This window comes from Loxodonta africana, chromosome 6 (assembly GCF_030014295.1).
Source record: "Loxodonta africana isolate mLoxAfr1 chromosome 6, mLoxAfr1.hap2, whole genome shotgun sequence".
Classification (NCBI taxonomy): domain Eukaryota; kingdom Metazoa; phylum Chordata; class Mammalia; order Proboscidea; family Elephantidae; genus Loxodonta; species Loxodonta africana.
The window spans coordinates 42,766,244-42,783,109 of NC_087347.1; the positions used below are offsets into that span (position 1 = coordinate 42,766,244).

The following is a 16,866-nucleotide window of genomic DNA, read 5'->3' on the forward strand; positions in this document are numbered from 1 at the left end:
TATATAATCTAAATGCATCAGCAGAGATTAATTGATCTCCCTGCACACACTATGAGCTTAAAACATTTTTTTTCCTTCCCTAGGTTTTTATGGATAATAGACATGGCTATGACTTGAATGTAGAAGATAAAATATAACTTTCAGAGGAAGAGAGTTTCCTTTCCTCAAACCAAGAAAAACCAAACCCATTGCCATCAAGTTGACTCTGACTTGTAGGACAGAGTAGAACTGACCCATAGGGTTTCCAAGGAGCGGCTGGTGGACTCAACCTTTTGATTAGCAGCCAAGCTCTTAACCACTGTGCCCCAGCATAAAATACTATGAATCTGCAACTTGATATAAATATTTTCATTTCCAGTTTTGTTCCAGTGATGATATTCAGACTATGAATATTAGAGGTATCTCAGTCACTTCCGTTTCTGCAGAATGCTTCTAGCAAAGGTTACCCTTGTAATAAATGGAGAATACTCTATATAAACATTTGCCTAGGTTGAGATGAAACAAGTATCTCTTAATTTGAATTTGATACAGTTTAAACACAGAGCAATTTATATAGTTACTGAAGAGTAGCGTTTTGATCAAATGGAAGAATAGCTAAATTTGGATTTGTTGAGATAGCCCCACCTAGCTGCTGTACGTAAAAATTCTTTCTTACTGACAGGAAATCTAATTGGTTTAATGCATGTTAGTTGATTGCACATGTCTCTTGTTTGTTTAATCCTTCCTTCCAGTGTGTTAGCTTTTTTTCTCTTAGCCTGTGGAGCAGAAATTGATCTGTGAGTTTAAATTAATCCTATAATTGAGTGACTTTTTATGTCAGTTGCTTCTAAAGATAGCACAGGTAGTTTTCTGTTGTACTTGGCAAATAATATTGAAACAAAATGGGAGTAGGAAAATACTGTTTTTTATAATCAGGATTAGAATGTGATGTATAAATTCTTATATTTCTTTTTCCTTAAATATATTTTTGGCATTGAGGACATCTCCAAAACTTTTTTTTAAACTTCTGCAGATTAATTATATCATAAAAAATTGGTCTTTTAGAAGCTTATGTTTGTATTCCAAATACACAAAGCGTTGATCCTATATACCAGTTTTTCCTCATTAGACTTTGAGGTTTAAATTTACTTTTCAGGGACATGAAATGAAGCTTGAAAATATGCTTTGGTAAACTTTTTTCCTCTGTAATTGCCATTCATGCCAGTGTAAAGATGTAGCAAATGAGGCATGAGGAACATAAGATCATGTATCCCATTGAGAAAACATTCATAAAACTTCTGCTTCCCTCTTCTCCAAAAAAATTGTCAAGTAACTGATTTCATTAAAAAAAAAAAAAAAAAACTGGAAAATTCTAGTATTTAAAATTCCTTTGCAGCGTGGTGCTGTACTCATCGAAAGCATATATAGATTAAAAAAAAGGGGTTAGTAATTTAACTAATGATTTTCTTTCTCTAAGACTCAGAAACTGAGAGATTTAATGACAGTTAAAATAAAGTACTTTGTTCTCTGTCTAATTGGTTTTACAGATTGTATTTCAGGACCTTGGTCATTATGTTAATTCACTGGCTCCTTTCATTGAAAAGGATCAGATTTCTGGCAAACAAGACCACTCACTACCTTCCCTAAGCACCGTTTTCTTTGCTGTTCAACAGAGTAGTAAACACTAAGCTTAGAATGAGGGGAGACAGCCTAGAGTATGAAATGGAAAGAGAAGCAGTTCATAAACAAGAAAGCCAACAGAATTTGGAACAGAAGACTGAATAAATCTACTAAATGAATCATGTTTTTGTTTTTTGCCTCAGAAGCTTTCGCTTTTTTACTGAAGAATAACACATGGATTGTGTTTTTTAATCACAACCCAGAGAGGATAAATTTTGGCTGATATAATCAGGCTTTTCTTTTGTGTTTTAAGTCTTATACTAAATACAGAAATATATAAGATAGCAGTTCATATTTTTCTTATTTTCCAGAGTAATCAAGAGCTTAAAAATAGCAAATAATACTTTATAAGCAAAGGGTTTACTTACATGAGTTTTTGTTTTTCAATTGGAGATTAATGCTACAGTGTATTATGGCCTATTGCTGGAGATTACAAGTAAGTATCCATATTAAGAGTACTATCTATTATTTTAGGAAGAAAACAGACAAATGGTTTTAGTATATTCTAGTTCTTGATAATTTTCATTATTTAAGTTTTCTAGAAATTAAATTATTTGGAAAATTATATTTAGCATTTTAAAAATTCAGTTAATTAGTAAGAACAAATTTGAGTTTATTAACATGAGACATTGATCTTATTATAAATTTCCAAAGCAGAATAATACTTGGGCTATAGACGTAGCCTCCTCTATTTGTATGGGTATACTAGTAAAAATATACCTACATTTTTTATTAAGGGTATTTATATGATTGTAAATATTGTTTTTTGCTGTAGATATTTTTATGGTGATACATTTTCAGTGTAACAGAACAAAACGTTAGTATGCAAAAGACTGTGCATACCTTGACAGGGTATAAATTCAGAGTTGGGAGTTCATGCAGGTATAACAAATTGGTGGATCCACAGGTGATTGTTAGGTGTTCATGTCTCCCCTGCTCAGCACCTGAAATTCATCGGCTTTAGATTAGCAGAATCAAATTCATTATTTATCATATCACAGATTTTTTTCCTAGAATACAGAATCTAGTCTTCTTAGAAGAGATCTTCGTGTCTGCGTCTATAAAAATGTCCCTCTTTACAAAATGTTTGGTCTCAATTTGTGAATAGTGTTATTTTTTAAATGTGCTGTATATATGTGTGTGAAGTTATATTCTTAATGAAATTCAATGCTGGAAACATCCTTAAGGATTAGAGACTTCTCAGATACTCCCATCACCTTAGCATTAGTTTACCTGAAGTGCTTTGTGTTCACAGGAAGAACAGGCAGCAAAACTGAAAGCTGAGAAGATCAGAGTTGCCCTAGAGAAAATTAAAGAGGCACAAGTGAAAAAGGTGATATGTGGGCTTTTCCTGGTTTAGATTTTTATCAGTTTTAAAGAGTTGTTTTGTTTACGTATGTAATGTACCTCTAAAATGTGGAGAAGTAGAGGGGTATTCCTTCCTAATATATTTTTCAAGTGTAGTATTTTTTTTTTTGTAGATAAACTACATTATACAAAAAAATTTACTTTCTGGTTATTTCTGAATTCTCCTAAAAGAGTTAAAAAAAAAAACAAAGTCTTACCATTGTAATCTTACCTGTTACTATAATTTTAAAATATATAAAGCTTTCAATTTTTTTAGGTAGATTATATCTGGAAACCCTGGTGGCATAGTGGGAAAGTGCTACGGCTGCTAACCAAAAGGTTGGCAGTTCCAATCCACCAGGCACTCCTTGGAGACTCTATGGGGCAGTTCTGCTCTGTCCTATGGGTCACTATGAGCTGGAACCGACTTGATAGCAACGGGTTTGGTTTGTTTTTTTTTTTAATTGGATATCTAAATCTTTAGCCTATCTTTCTTGCTTAATAAAGTCATTGTTCGGGTTTTAACTTATTGTGAACTAAGGGCGTTAATCAGAACTTTATTTGGTATTGGGAGAAATTCTTTTCCAGAATGCCTGTTTTTTTGTTTGCCTCACTTTTCTCTTTGACCTGTTACAGCTCGTGATTAGAGTCCACATGTCTGACGACAGCTCTAAAACAATGATGGTGGATGAGAGGCAGACAGTGAGACAAGTGCTGGATAACCTGATGGACAAGTCCCACTGTGGTTATAGTTCAGACTGGTCGCTAGTAGAAACCATCTCTGAGTTACAAATGGGTTAGTAATAATGTCATTTGCTTTAATTGCTTTTAAATTCCTCTGTAATTTCCAACAGTTTTCAGGTTCATAAAAGCATTTTGAGGCATCTTCATATATTTTCTGTAACATTACCTATTATAATTTGACTTTTTGCCATTATCTACCTTTTTTCTAAAGTATTTTGAAATTCTTTGACTATAAGACCATTTCCAGTTCAATTTAGACTTTCTTGTGGCCAAAACAGTTTATTTTAAAGATAGCAAAATACTTTTTTTCCCTCCAAATAAGAACTGCACATATCAACATATTTACGAGAGACTGTGATATTTATTTGCATATGTACAAAAAACTTTTGACTTTCAAGGGAAACATTGAAAGCACGTATTATTAGCTAGGTGTACTCAGTCTTAGTTTCCTAGAATTTATTGTTTGGTATGGTGTTTTCTAAGGAGCCCTGGTAGCACAGTGATTAAAGCACTCAACTGTTAACTGAAAGCTCGGGGGTTCAAAACCACCAGTGGCTCTGTGGGAGAAAGCTGTGACAGTCTGCTTCCATAGAGATTTACAGCCTTGGAAACCTCTGGGGTTGCTATGAGCCGGAATCAACTTGATGGCTGTGGGATATGGTGTCTTTTTTTTTTTTTATACCATTATTGGATTTTAGTCCTTTAAAAAAGTGTTTTCTTTTTTGTAATATTAATTTTGTGATTGCGGAAATCTTGAAATAATTATTAAGCTTTATTAAATCAGTCATCAACTTTCACTTGCTATTTTATCTTAAAAATGTTTTTGAATTGCTTTTATTATTATATCTTTCAACAGCTTATCACACTATTCAGAGAAATAAAAATTTAACTATTACTCCTTTTCTTCCAGAATACATATACACAACTCCAAAAATGAAACCGCAGGGTATTAGAAGTTTCTTAACATGTATAAAAATATGTTCTAATAACACTCATCTGTAACCTTTATAGAGAATTTCAGGGTTTGAGTTTATAGATACAGCATGAGATGCACAGAAAATGGGAGCTGATTTTTGGAATATTTCCATGGCAGTAGCATAAAAACATTTATGTAATATTTTTCTTTTACCTTTTATATAGTTAACTATAGTGTTTTAAGTAACTGTTGATTAATGAAATCAAATACGCAGACTATAAGCTCCATATATGGCTAGTCATTTAGTACTTGTTGAATAAATAAAAGTAGGGTGTAAATTATGTTAAGTAAGTTATGTTGCTCTTATTTTTCACTCACACCTCTTGGATTGTAATTTTCTCAATTGCAGTGAGTTGTGAAAAAACAAGATTCAAGTTCAGATAGTGTGACTATAGAATCAATTTTCTTCATCAGTATCTTACACTGCTCTGTAGAATAAGTAGTCTTGTGAAAGAATCATATCTTAGAATGGAACCTGGAAGGGTTCTTGGACAGTACTGTGATTATAAACCCAGTTGGCATCTGTGTGGAGAAAACAGGAAAGCAACAGAGTATCTTATAGACTTGAGAAAAGAAGTACCGAAAATAGCCAGCAAGTATTCCCTAAGGTATACAAAGCGAACTTAAGAACAATGGCTAATAAAGGAGGGCTTTTGCTCACTCCAAAATCAGGTGAGTACGGGGGGTGCATTGTAAGGCCTAAAAGAGCTGGAATGAGTTGGCCCTTTCAGACTTAAAAATGACTCCCTTCCAAGATAGAGCCCCCATACTTAAACACACACACAAACTGCTGGGAAAGGAATCAAAATTGGGCAGGATAAAGAAGAAGGAAAAAGGTCCGGATAAGAGTGAAGAAGAACAGATCCATAAAGTAGCAAAAAATAGAGGTAAAATTCAAAGAAGTAATTGCTTTGAGAATTTTCTAAAACTGATCAAAAGATTCAAGAGTCCTCAGATTCAAGAAGCACATAGATCCCAAACAGGAAGCATCCGTTCTCAGACATGTTGTAATGAAGCTGGAAAACACCAAAGGAGCTATAAAGAAGACATGTACCTACAAAGGAGTGCTAATTAAACTGATAACTGTCTTCTCATCAACAATAATAGAACCTAGAAGACAGTGGAATAATATTTTCAGGGTATTGAAGGAATTCTGTATCTGAAAAAACTATTTTTTTAAGAACCAGGACAAAATAAGACATTTTGAGACTAATAAAAAATGTAGGACCATGAGGCCTGGACTAAAAGAACTTCTACAAGGCGTACTTAGGAAGAAGAGACAGATGCCAGAGTAAAGGTGTGAGAAAGGTGGTGGACAGGGGGAGACAGGGGAGCTGATGATGACACCAGTAATAATGTCTGATTTGTTGAGGGTTTTGAGAAGGACTAAGATATTGGATCACAGTAGCATACATAATTCTAGAGTCAGGGATGATCAAGGTTAAAGCTAAAGTCCTTGTATAATCTGGGAGGAAAGTAAAAGGAGTTGATCAACTTTGGGCTCTCTTCTTTTAGTGGCTACCCTAGAAAATTTAAATGCATAGTTACTTAGAGTGTATAACTTCCAAACTAGTACAAAATGAAAGGGAAAATAAACTCAATCCAAAAAAGAAGACTTTTTTAAAAATTTTTATTGTGCTTTAAGTGAAAGTTTACAAATCAAGTCAGTCTCTCATACAAAAATTTATATACACCTTGCTATATACTCCGAGTTGCTCTCCCCTTAATGAGACAGCACACTCCTTCTCTCCACTAACTGTTTCCGTGTCCATTCAGCCAGCTTCTGACCCCCTCTGCCCTCTCATCTCCCCTCCAGACAGGAGCTACCCACATAGCCTCATGTGTCAACTTGAGCCAAGAAGCTCACTCTTCACCAGCATCATTTTCTATCCCGTAGTCCAGTCCAATCCCTGTCTGAAGAGTTGGCTTTGGGAATGATTCCAGTCTTGGGCTAACAGAAGGTCTGGGGACCATGACCTCTGGGGTCCTTCTATTCTCAGCCAGACCGTTAAGTCTGGTCTTTTTATGAGAATTTGAGGTCTGCATCCCACTGCTCCCTCAGGGGTTCTCTGTTGTGTTCCCTGTCAGGGCAGTTATCGGTTATAGCCAGGCACCATCTAGTTCTTCTGGTCTCCGGCTGTTGTAGTCTCTGATTTATGTGGCCCTTTCCGTCTCCTGGGCTCATAACTACCTTGTGTCTTTGGTGTTCTTCATTCTGCTTTGCTCCAGGTGGGTTGAGACCAATTGATGCATCTTAGATGGCCGCTTACTAGGGTTTAAGATCCCAGACGCCACTCTCCAAAGTGGGATGCAGAATGTTTTCTTAATAGATTTTATTATGCCAATTGACCTAGATGTCCCCTGAAACCATGGTCTCCAAACCCCTTCCCCTGCTATGCTGGCCTTCAAAGTATTCAGTTTATTCAGGAAACTTCTTTGCTTTTGGTTTAGTCCAATTGTGCTGACCTCTCCTATATTGTATGTTGTCTTTCCCTCAAAAAAGAAGACATTTAAGGAGGGAAAAAAATAGTTAAAAGAAAACAAAGGACAGCTAAGAACCGAAAATAAAGTGATAGAATTGTGCTAAGTATATATTATTAAATTAAAACACAAGGATTATTGAAAGAATAAATTTAAAAATGCATTTGTTAGCCATTTAGAAGACACCTAAAACCTAAAGACACAGAAAGGCTGAACGTAAAAGGAATGGAAAAAGACACTAACCAAAAGAAAGATAGTATGAATATTAATATCAGACAAACAGCCTTTAAGTAAGCTACATTACTAAAGGTCTACGTTATAATGATTAGAAAATCCAGTGTACCAGAAGACAATCATTCTAATTTTATCTAGTAATAGTACTAAAACATGTAAAATAAAAATGGACAGAACTGCCAGGAAAAATTCACAATCAACTCTCATAGTAGGATGATATATTTCAGTAACCAATATATCAAGCAGACTAAAAAGGATATAGGAGTTTTGAAAAATAATTTCAAAGCTGGATCTGACAGATATTTTAGGACACTATGTCTTATGTCTTAACAACAGGAGAACATACATTCTTTCCAAGCAGAAATGGAATCTTTGAAAAAACTGATTCAAGTGTGAGGCTATAAAGCAACTCAACAAATTTCGAAGAATCAGTGTCAAAACATGTTCTTTGAACATATGTTTAATATAGAGGACATATTCTTTGATTTCTAATTTGGTAATTAGAGAATCCTGCCAGAGCCTTTGAGACACAGTGAGAGCCACATTCAGAGGTCCATTTGTAACAGTGGGCACGAGTGGGTACGCGTATCACGAGAGGAGGAGGGGCCAGGATCAGAGCATTGACCCTACCACTCGAACAAATAGACAGCAGCGGGGGTGGGAGGGTAGGGGAAGCGGGGCTAGGGTACCAGAAGAAGGCAAGTAATAAAAATTTTAAAAAATAAATGAAATAGAGAATAGAAAAACAATTGAAAGAGTTGACAAGACCAGAAGCTTGTTCTTCGAAAAGATCAACAGAATTGACAGACCATTGGCCAAACTGACAGAGGAGGAATGGGAGAGGAAACAAATCATTTGCAAATTAGAAAACACATCTGTGTTTGAAATTAAACAAAACTCATGGGGCAAAGAAAAAGTCATCTTGGAAATTTTTTAAATGCCAGAAACTCAATACTAATGGAAATAACTTGATACCAAAATGTATGAAATACAACGGAAGTGTTTTTTGTTTTTCTTAAAGGTTGGGATGGGAAGAGGCTAAAGGCTGAGGAATGATGTACTGTGAATCAAAGGACCTAGATCCTAGCCCTAATCCATCCATTTATCAACGGTATGACCTTGGTCAAGTCCCTTGCGTCAGGAGGACATGTTTCCTTATTTTGAAAAATAAGGGAAGACCAGAATAATGTTTAAGGGCCAAAGGTTCTGATGTGAATCACTTCACAGGGCTTTCTGTCCTTGATGCTTGTCATAATCTTTCCTTTGGTTTAGTTTTCTGCCTCCTAAAATCTGAAGTAAAATGATGCAGTTTTGATGAACACTAACAAAATACTGATATTTTATTTTGGAACAGAGAGAATCTTTGAAGACCATGAAAACTTGGTTGAAAATCTTCTCAACTGGACAAGAGATAGCCAAAACAAACTTATATTTATGGAGCGTATAGAAAAATATGCACTTTTCAAAAACCCACAGGTAAGACTGAACAACTTATAGAGGTCAGAATCTTTCAAAGTGGCTCTTAATTTATTCCATTACTGCTAACTTTAAAATAGAGTTAAAAGACAGGGAACCCCATGGGAGCATTCACTACTGCCGATGCAGAAAGCCTGCTGGAGTCCAGGTGTCGGGACTTAAGAAGGTTAGCAGCCTCAGAGCCAGATGGGGTGATGATCCCCCAGTAGAAGCAGAAGTAGCTCCAGGAAGCCTCCAGGTTCCTCCTGTCTAACCTAGAGATGTTTGGAAACCAGATAAGCTGCTGGGGAGTGACTCATCCGTGAAAGAAAAGTACTTACCATATTTAAGTTTCTCTACATCAGCCTTTTATCCAACTGACACTTTTTCTTTTTTCAAATTATTTTTTTAAAAAATCCCAGTAACCTTGTTATAAATGGCTCCACATTCTAATATATGTCACCTTGATTTACTTGGCATCCTTTTCTTATTCTAAAATAATGTATGGGCTAATACTTCCCAATATGTAGACATTTTATAAAAATCAGGTAGGAAAAAACAAGAACTCCACAATAAAAAGTAGTCATGAGGAAAAATAGCAGCAGTGTTAAGGGAATTGAGTAGTTATCCTTCAGACAGCTCAATCGTGACACATCTTTTATGGATACTTTCACAAGAGTACATGTTTGGGAATATCAGCAGATCTTTTTATTGCTAATTGTGAGAAAATTACAAGGCAATAATTTGAATTCGGATTTCTAGTTGAGTCAAGCAAATGAGATTATGATGATCTCAGAGGATTTGGAATTTCTTCTAAAAAGGCAGACCATAAATTAAATTTTCTGCATCTGGATCAGTTAAGCCCAGCATATTTTTAGGGAATTTGCTTTAATCGTTGTGCTTAATAATTTGTAAATCTTTCAGGTCCTTTTTAAGTGTAGCTTTCATGTCCCAAAACATATTAGCCAGCTGTTGGATGTAATGTCACCTCAGGATTTGAGGGAGAGCAGTTGCTGAAATAATTGGTGACAAATGAATAGCTAAGGAGGCCGTGTCCAGCCTTTTAGCGATGATGCTGACACTCGGGGCTTTTCCGACGAGTGCTCCCCACACTGTACACAGGCAGAAACTGACACAGTTGCTGTGTTTCTGGAAGAAATCATATACACACCTGTGCCAAGGGAGTAATAAAGTGGGTTTATCCTGCAAATATCACTTACTCTTTTTTCCAGAATTACCTCCTGGGGAAAAAGGAAACAGCTGAGATGGCAGACAGAAACAAAGAAGTGCTGCTGGAGGTATGAGTCTTTCCTCTCCTTCCCCTCCCCACTTTGTCCTGCATATTAAAAAATTAAAATATTACACACCTCCTTGTGTGTGCACGGTGTTTGTAGTTGTACCTGGAGAAGCCTATAGTCTTTGATAGCACGAGGGACAGAGTTCAACTGTGTGAATGTGTTCGACCACCAAAGAGCCTTTTAAAAACTCTTATTTCCCGAGCGATAGTCTAGTGGACTAACATGAGTAAAGAGTGTTCAGGGACTGCTGCGTGGGAAGATGAAGGATGTGATTCTGGTGTTTTATCTGCTTACCTAGAGAAAAATTAAATCTGGTTGTCATTTGCTGTTCACAAAATACGTCACACCTTAAACTTAAATAATTTTTTCAGTTATAATGATCTTTCTTTAAAAAATACATATCCTTATTTTGAAGAATAATAAAACAAATTTAAATAATTGAATTTTTGGCTTTTGCTGATTTCAAAAAACTAAAATTAAAGAAGTTAGTATGTTTGAAAACCTGAATGAACTTAACAAGACAGCAGTTAAGATCAGCACTCACCCTTTCATAAAGCTATCAGCCACAATTCAGTGCTTTGTAATTCCTAAGTTTTCTTTAGAGAAAGGGAAATTAATTTTAGGTTCAAAATGTTCCATGTTAATGCTTAATGAGGATTTCTTTTTTTCTTTTGACCAAATATGTGATTGATTTTCTTATATTAGATTTTTATCTAAGCATGGATAGAAGAATTTAAAAAATTTTGAGTTTTGCTTATATTCCTTTCAGCTTTAGTATTTTAAAAATAAATGTTCTTTTTCTTGGCATCATATAAATTGATAGTTTTTAAATTGTTAAAGTTTAATCACCCATTTAGCATGTTGCTTTCTTTTAAAATATATTCGTTTAGCTTGACAGCTAATTTAAATGTCTTATTAATTTGTAGAACAACAAAGGATAGTGCTTATGTTAGCTCTGACACTTCTGTTAATTTTAGGTATAACTATTTACAAATGTGTTTAAGTATTATTATATGTAACTCTGTTGACATTTTAAGTTAGTTTTTCTTCAAAACAGCATTAGGTTTGTAGGTGAAAACTCATTATTCCATTTATGACTGACATTTCTACTTATTACACCTTCTAAGAGGTTTATCAGTAATTGCACAGTAATTGAAGTCAATTAGCAGCATGGTTCAATACAAGATTTGTCTTTTGGTTTAATTACAATGTCATGCCTTTCACAGATGTAAACACAACTTTGTTTTGAGATTCCAGAATCTAAGTCTCTCCAAATCATCTTATTTTAGGAATGTTTTGGTGGAAGTTCTGTAACTGTGCCAGAAATTGAAGGAGTCCTTTGGTTGAAAGATGATGGCAAGAAGTCCTGGAAAAAGCGTTATTTTCTGTTGCGAGCATCTGGCATCTATTATGTCCCTAAAGGAAAAGCAAAGGTGTGTCCCTTCTGTTGACTTTGTAGTTGCCTTGTTATGCTAATTGTTGTTAATTTTTAGTGAATATATTGGCAAGGTGAATTTCAGGCTCTGACCTGTCTCAACTTCTAGGACACAGAATACTGATTTATTCATTGATCTGTTGTAAAGAAGAGGAAGCCTGAAAGTTTTCACTGGTCATTTTAGTTGGACCACCACCTCAGTTCTCTGACCAAATTTGTAATCATATTTCTATTATTTTGATTAAAAAAAATTTTTTTTTATTTATTATTTTGATTATTCTGACTTTCAGCAGCAGAATTTATTTGTTTTGTTTTTGTGTTGGTAGAATAGCTTTCTGGGATTGTAGGCATTTCAGTCTTGGTGAGGTCAGCCATAGAATTAGTAGCTAGCACTTACGTGCTTACTGTGGCTAGCACTGTTTTAAGCTCTTTACAGTATCACCTCATCTAATCTTCGCAACAGTCCTGTGAGGTATGTGTTGTTGCCCGGACTTAACGGGAGGAAACCATTGTATTTGAGAAATGCATTATAGGCACTGAATATATAATCTTTTTTTTGCTCTTCCCAGAGAGCTCTATTATACTACGTTGTATTTAATATACTACCCAATTTTTAAAGTATCTTTACAATGCCAGCCTTTCCAAACAAGTCAGCGTTCATCTTTGTTGCAGTGTGGATTATAGAAACATATATAGAGAATCGCATTGTGTTGATTTCTGTAAAGTAGCATCAATTTCTACTTAGTGCAGTTTTGATTCTCAACTAGAAACTGTTACTAGGTGTGTGATATTTGTTTGTCTTTATACATTATTGTTAATTCAGTCTTCTGGGTGTTTTTATCTTAGGTCTCCCGGGATCTTGTGTGCTTTCTCCAGCTGGACCACGTCAATGTTTATTATGGACAGGATTATCGAAACAAATACAAGGCACCTACAGACTACTGTCTGGTGCTGAAGGTAAACATCTACCTCTTTTTAGGAATTTTAATTGATATTAGGCATAGAGCAGGTTATTGGACATTTTAGGATAGTTTGAATCGCCATTAAACATACTATTTTTGTTTCATTCTATAGGCTTTAAAAGGAATGATGAAGGATTATAGAGAAAAGAATCATATGTTATACCATAGCTGACCCTTAGGTAATTAGCACTGATGCAATTGATGTTAATAAGGAATGGATACTGGACTTCAGACTTTGAATTGTAATGTATAAAATAGATCAGATTATAAACCTGAGACTTTTGCTTCATAACAGGATTATTTTCAGAAAACTTAATCCGAGGCATATGTGGGGCTTTGTGTGTCATTTAGGTCTTTTCCTGTACTCACCAGTACCATCAGAGGGCATTGTACCCAAGTTTGAACTGGACTGGTTCTCTTCCGGTCCAGAAATCAATTTTTTGTGTCTCTCTTTCCCTGAACTGTCAGAGCTGTTTTTAGTGTTTTTTTTCTTTTATCTTATACTAATTGTGTCTTCTTTTGAGAGCTGACATTTTTAGTGAATTCTCAGTGATTTATTGAAACATTAATAAAGCTAACACATATAAAAAATTCAGAAGATAATTATGGAGATTAATTATAATTTTTTCTCATTGGCCCCATCTTAGTAATCTTTTGGTAACTCCTTAGGTGGTCTACATGTTTATATCATCTTTTACTTTTCTCTCATAACTGTTAGGTTTGAGGGCGTGGTGGTATTGGTTTAGGGTTTTTAGATGGGATTTTGAGTGCTGTGATAAAATTAGATGTAATGCAAATGCCCTATTAAATCCTTTCTTGGAGAATACCACTGTATCACTTAGGTTACTTTCAGCAGGGTATAATAATTAAAATACATATATATACAAAATAACTTAATTTAGCAGTTTTCAAAATGAGGCCCAAGGACCCCTAAGAGTTCCCAAGACCCTTTCAGTGGGCCCATGAAGCCAAAATTACTGTTCTAATGATGTTAAGATGTTATTTCCCTTTTGCACTCTCATTCTCTCACAGATACATACTGTTGTTTTCTGGGAGGTTGCATAACGTAGTGACTTTATTCTCTTCACTTGTGGAGCGTGTGTTTGTGTATTGTTTTGTTTGTTTGGTTTTCCTCACGTTTAATTTCTAATAAGGTAAGTATCAATAGACATAACTCACATAGTTGGAAGTTATTTGGTCTTCTCATAATTTTGAAGACTGTGAAGAGGCCCTGATACCAAAGAGTGTGAAAACTAATGGCTCAGCAATAAGGAGAATTTAATATTTCACATAACATGAAGACAATGAGAGTTGATTATTTCATTGCATCAAGGCTGAAAGAACCTAAGTTCTTTCCATCATTTCCTGCTCCATCATCTGCATATCAATTATTCTCTGGGTGGCTTGCCTCGCAGTTATAAAATGGTTGCTACAGTTCTAGGCATCACATGCAGACCCAGCAAAATCCAGCAGCAGAAGAGGGACTATTTCTCCCTGTTTCTGTCATTTTTTAAGAGGAAAGAAATATTCCCAGGAGCTACCCAACAGCTTCCCAGCCTCCCTCACCTTGGGATCATTAGCAGGAATAGATGCCTACTACCAAACCAAACACTGGCAGAGGGAAGAATGCCACTGTGGTTGGCTTCGACTAGTCAGAATTCACACCCTGAGGGGCATAGGTGAGGGGGGACACACAAACAAAATTGGGGTTCTTCCAGGAAAAAAGTAGAGGAGGAGATAGCTGTGGGGAAGGCAACCAACAGTGTCTCCAACCAAAATTAATTATGACCAGTGGCTATTATTTGGATCCCTTTTACAACTCCAGAATTTTTAGATTTAGGAATATTTTGTTCTAAATTGTGTTTTGTTTTTACGATTTGTGTACTTTGGTTTTAGTGAATTTAGTAAGCTAAATTCATACATTTATATTGCCTACTTATATATAGAAATATTTAATGTGAAGAAATAGAAAAACATAATACCACTCAGAGCAAATTATAGTAAAAGTAGTGGCCACCATTTATTGAAGAACCGTAAAGTGACAGGTGCCACGCTCCAAACTAAAAACCCATTGCCGTCGAGTCAGTTCTGACTCACACCGACCCTACAGGACAGAGTAGAACTGCCCGATAGTTTCAGGGGACAACCGGTGGATTTAAACTGCCGACCTTTTGGTTAGCAGCCAAACTCTTAACACTGTGCCACCAGGGCTCCAGGTGCCACACTAGAAGTGCTATATACATCAACTTCATGAGTCTTTTTTGGAACTCCCGTTTTGCAGGTATGGAAACTGAAGTTTAGAGGGATTAATTTATCCAAGGCCAGACAGCTGTTAGGATTTAAAGCCATGTCTTTTTTCCTCTGAAGCCTGTAGTAGATATTGCCTTCATAAAGATTTTTATTCTTTAGTGTATGATTCCAGCAAATGAAACCAAAAAATGCTGCAGCATGGTTTCTGTACAAATGCAGAAATGATTACTTTTAGGGTCTGCTGCCTGTTTTCAGCTTTGGGCTGTATTGAGTCTGAGTCCCTCCAGTGAATTGCAGGTTAGAAGAAATATAAACACACTGAGAGAAAGTAATAAATTGTTTTGTAACTACTTTTTAAAAAGGTAATAAAAATATCTAAATTTATGTTCAGTTATAAGAAAGGAAGAGGCTTTAAAAGGATTGTTTTTTCAGAAACCCCCTAAACACATTTTTTTTTGTTCTGAAACCCATGAGATCAGTAAAACAAGCAATTTGAATAAAAAGTTATCAATGTAGCAGGAATAGATGGCCACGAACCAAAGTTGTGAATCTGTATTGTGAAGGATCAGTCACTGTAGTTCACTATGAGAGAAAAATATGTAAATTCATTTATTGTGTTTCTGATTTGACCTCTGTTCATTGCTTTACAGAGCTTGGCTTCTACGATATAACATTCAATACCAGAGCCAAGTATGATTTAGGGTTTTTCTGGGAGCTAGTGGTTGTGGCCCATTGGAGCTAAATCGATTCTAACTCTTTTATTTCATAGCCAAGGTCAAGGTAGTCACCTCCCATCCAGGCTTTAACTAAAAAGTACAGTGGTCTGTGAAAAGTCAGTGATACAATTGAGAAGCTGCTTGTTCCCTGGGAGGCACATGCTGCAGTCCTGCAGCTTAGTAGAGGGGCCTAAAGAGCAGTGGTCATCTCCATACCAGGAACTACCACGATGAGTGTCTTGGGTGCTGTGCCCTTCGTATACTTAGCCAGTTATTCACCTCCAGGGAAGCACTGGAAGCTTTACTCTTCAGACTAAAGGCCCTCCCTTGTTGAGAGTCCTCTAAGCTCATAATTTCAGTGCTTTCAAAGTGAAATTAAACATCCTCTTCCCTTTTCATAGTCCTGTAGGCTTGAGAATTCTAGTGACTTTGTTAACCTTGATGGACTTTATTTCTTTGAAATGTAGAAGAGAGATTTGAGAATTTCCCATGATGTGAAGGTTTATTTTAACTTGGGTATCTTGATCTTATTTAACACAGGTTTCTTTTTTACCTCTTCTGTAAAAATACTTGAAGTCCATTTTATTTGGCTTTACGGCCATATTTCTAAGAACTATAAAATATTTGGCCACTACTCTGATGGCTTGTAACTGTGTGTGTATATGTTTAAGCTTTGACAGAGTTTATTTTCCTTCAGTTCTTCAGGGGACTTACTTGGAATTCTGCCTTTAATCTTGTAGCACCCACAGATCCAGAAGAAGTCTCAGTACATCAAATATCTTTGTTGTGATGATGTGAGGACCTTGCATCAATGGGTCAATGGTATCCGCATCGCAAAGGTAGGCTTTCTTTTGGTTTGATGACAGGCTGACTAATAAGATATTTAATGATATGGTTTTGATTGTCATGAGATTAGCCATTTTGTTTAATATGTCTGAAATTCAGTTTATGTCAAAATTATTCTGATTGTTTTATGTTCATGATTTTACCAGTATCTAGTTTTCTCAGGCCTGCATTTCACACTTCAAATGTCTCTTTCCCTTGGTGATTTGATAAGCATTTAACAGTATCCAGGGAATAAGAGTGTTGGTAAAAGCTTATATAGCATGAAAGTGATTTATTTTGGCTTTGCAGAATGCATTATGTGGTTCTTATACAGAAGAATTTACTGTAAGCAAAATAACTGGGAAAAAAAATTAAATTGCTTTAAGTAAGGAACATTTACCAACCAGATTTGGGGCAGAATCCTGAATAGTCCTGAGAAGCTGGCCCTGTATGAAGAATTTGGAGTGGAAAAAAAATGAGTAGA

General features: G+C 35.6%; 1 protein-coding gene across 4 annotated transcripts in view; it reads left to right on the plus strand.

Annotated features, from left to right (window-relative positions):
- Positions 1–16,866, plus strand: part of RAPH1 (Ras association (RalGDS/AF-6) and pleckstrin homology domains 1) — a 92,647-nt gene that overhangs the window by 59,085 nt on the left and 16,696 nt on the right. For all 4 annotated transcript variants that reach the window (XM_064286776.1, XM_064286775.1, XM_064286773.1 and 1 more), the window contains 7 exons: positions 2,915–2,992; positions 3,643–3,802; positions 8,796–8,917; positions 10,129–10,194; positions 11,484–11,627; positions 12,476–12,586; positions 16,298–16,396. In XM_064286776.1, coding sequence (XP_064142846.1) covers positions 2,915–2,992; positions 3,643–3,802; positions 8,796–8,917; positions 10,129–10,194; positions 11,484–11,627; positions 12,476–12,586; positions 16,298–16,396 — 780 coding nt within the window. The remainder of the gene's footprint in view (positions 1–2,914; positions 2,993–3,642; positions 3,803–8,795; positions 8,918–10,128; positions 10,195–11,483; positions 11,628–12,475; positions 12,587–16,297; positions 16,397–16,866) is intronic.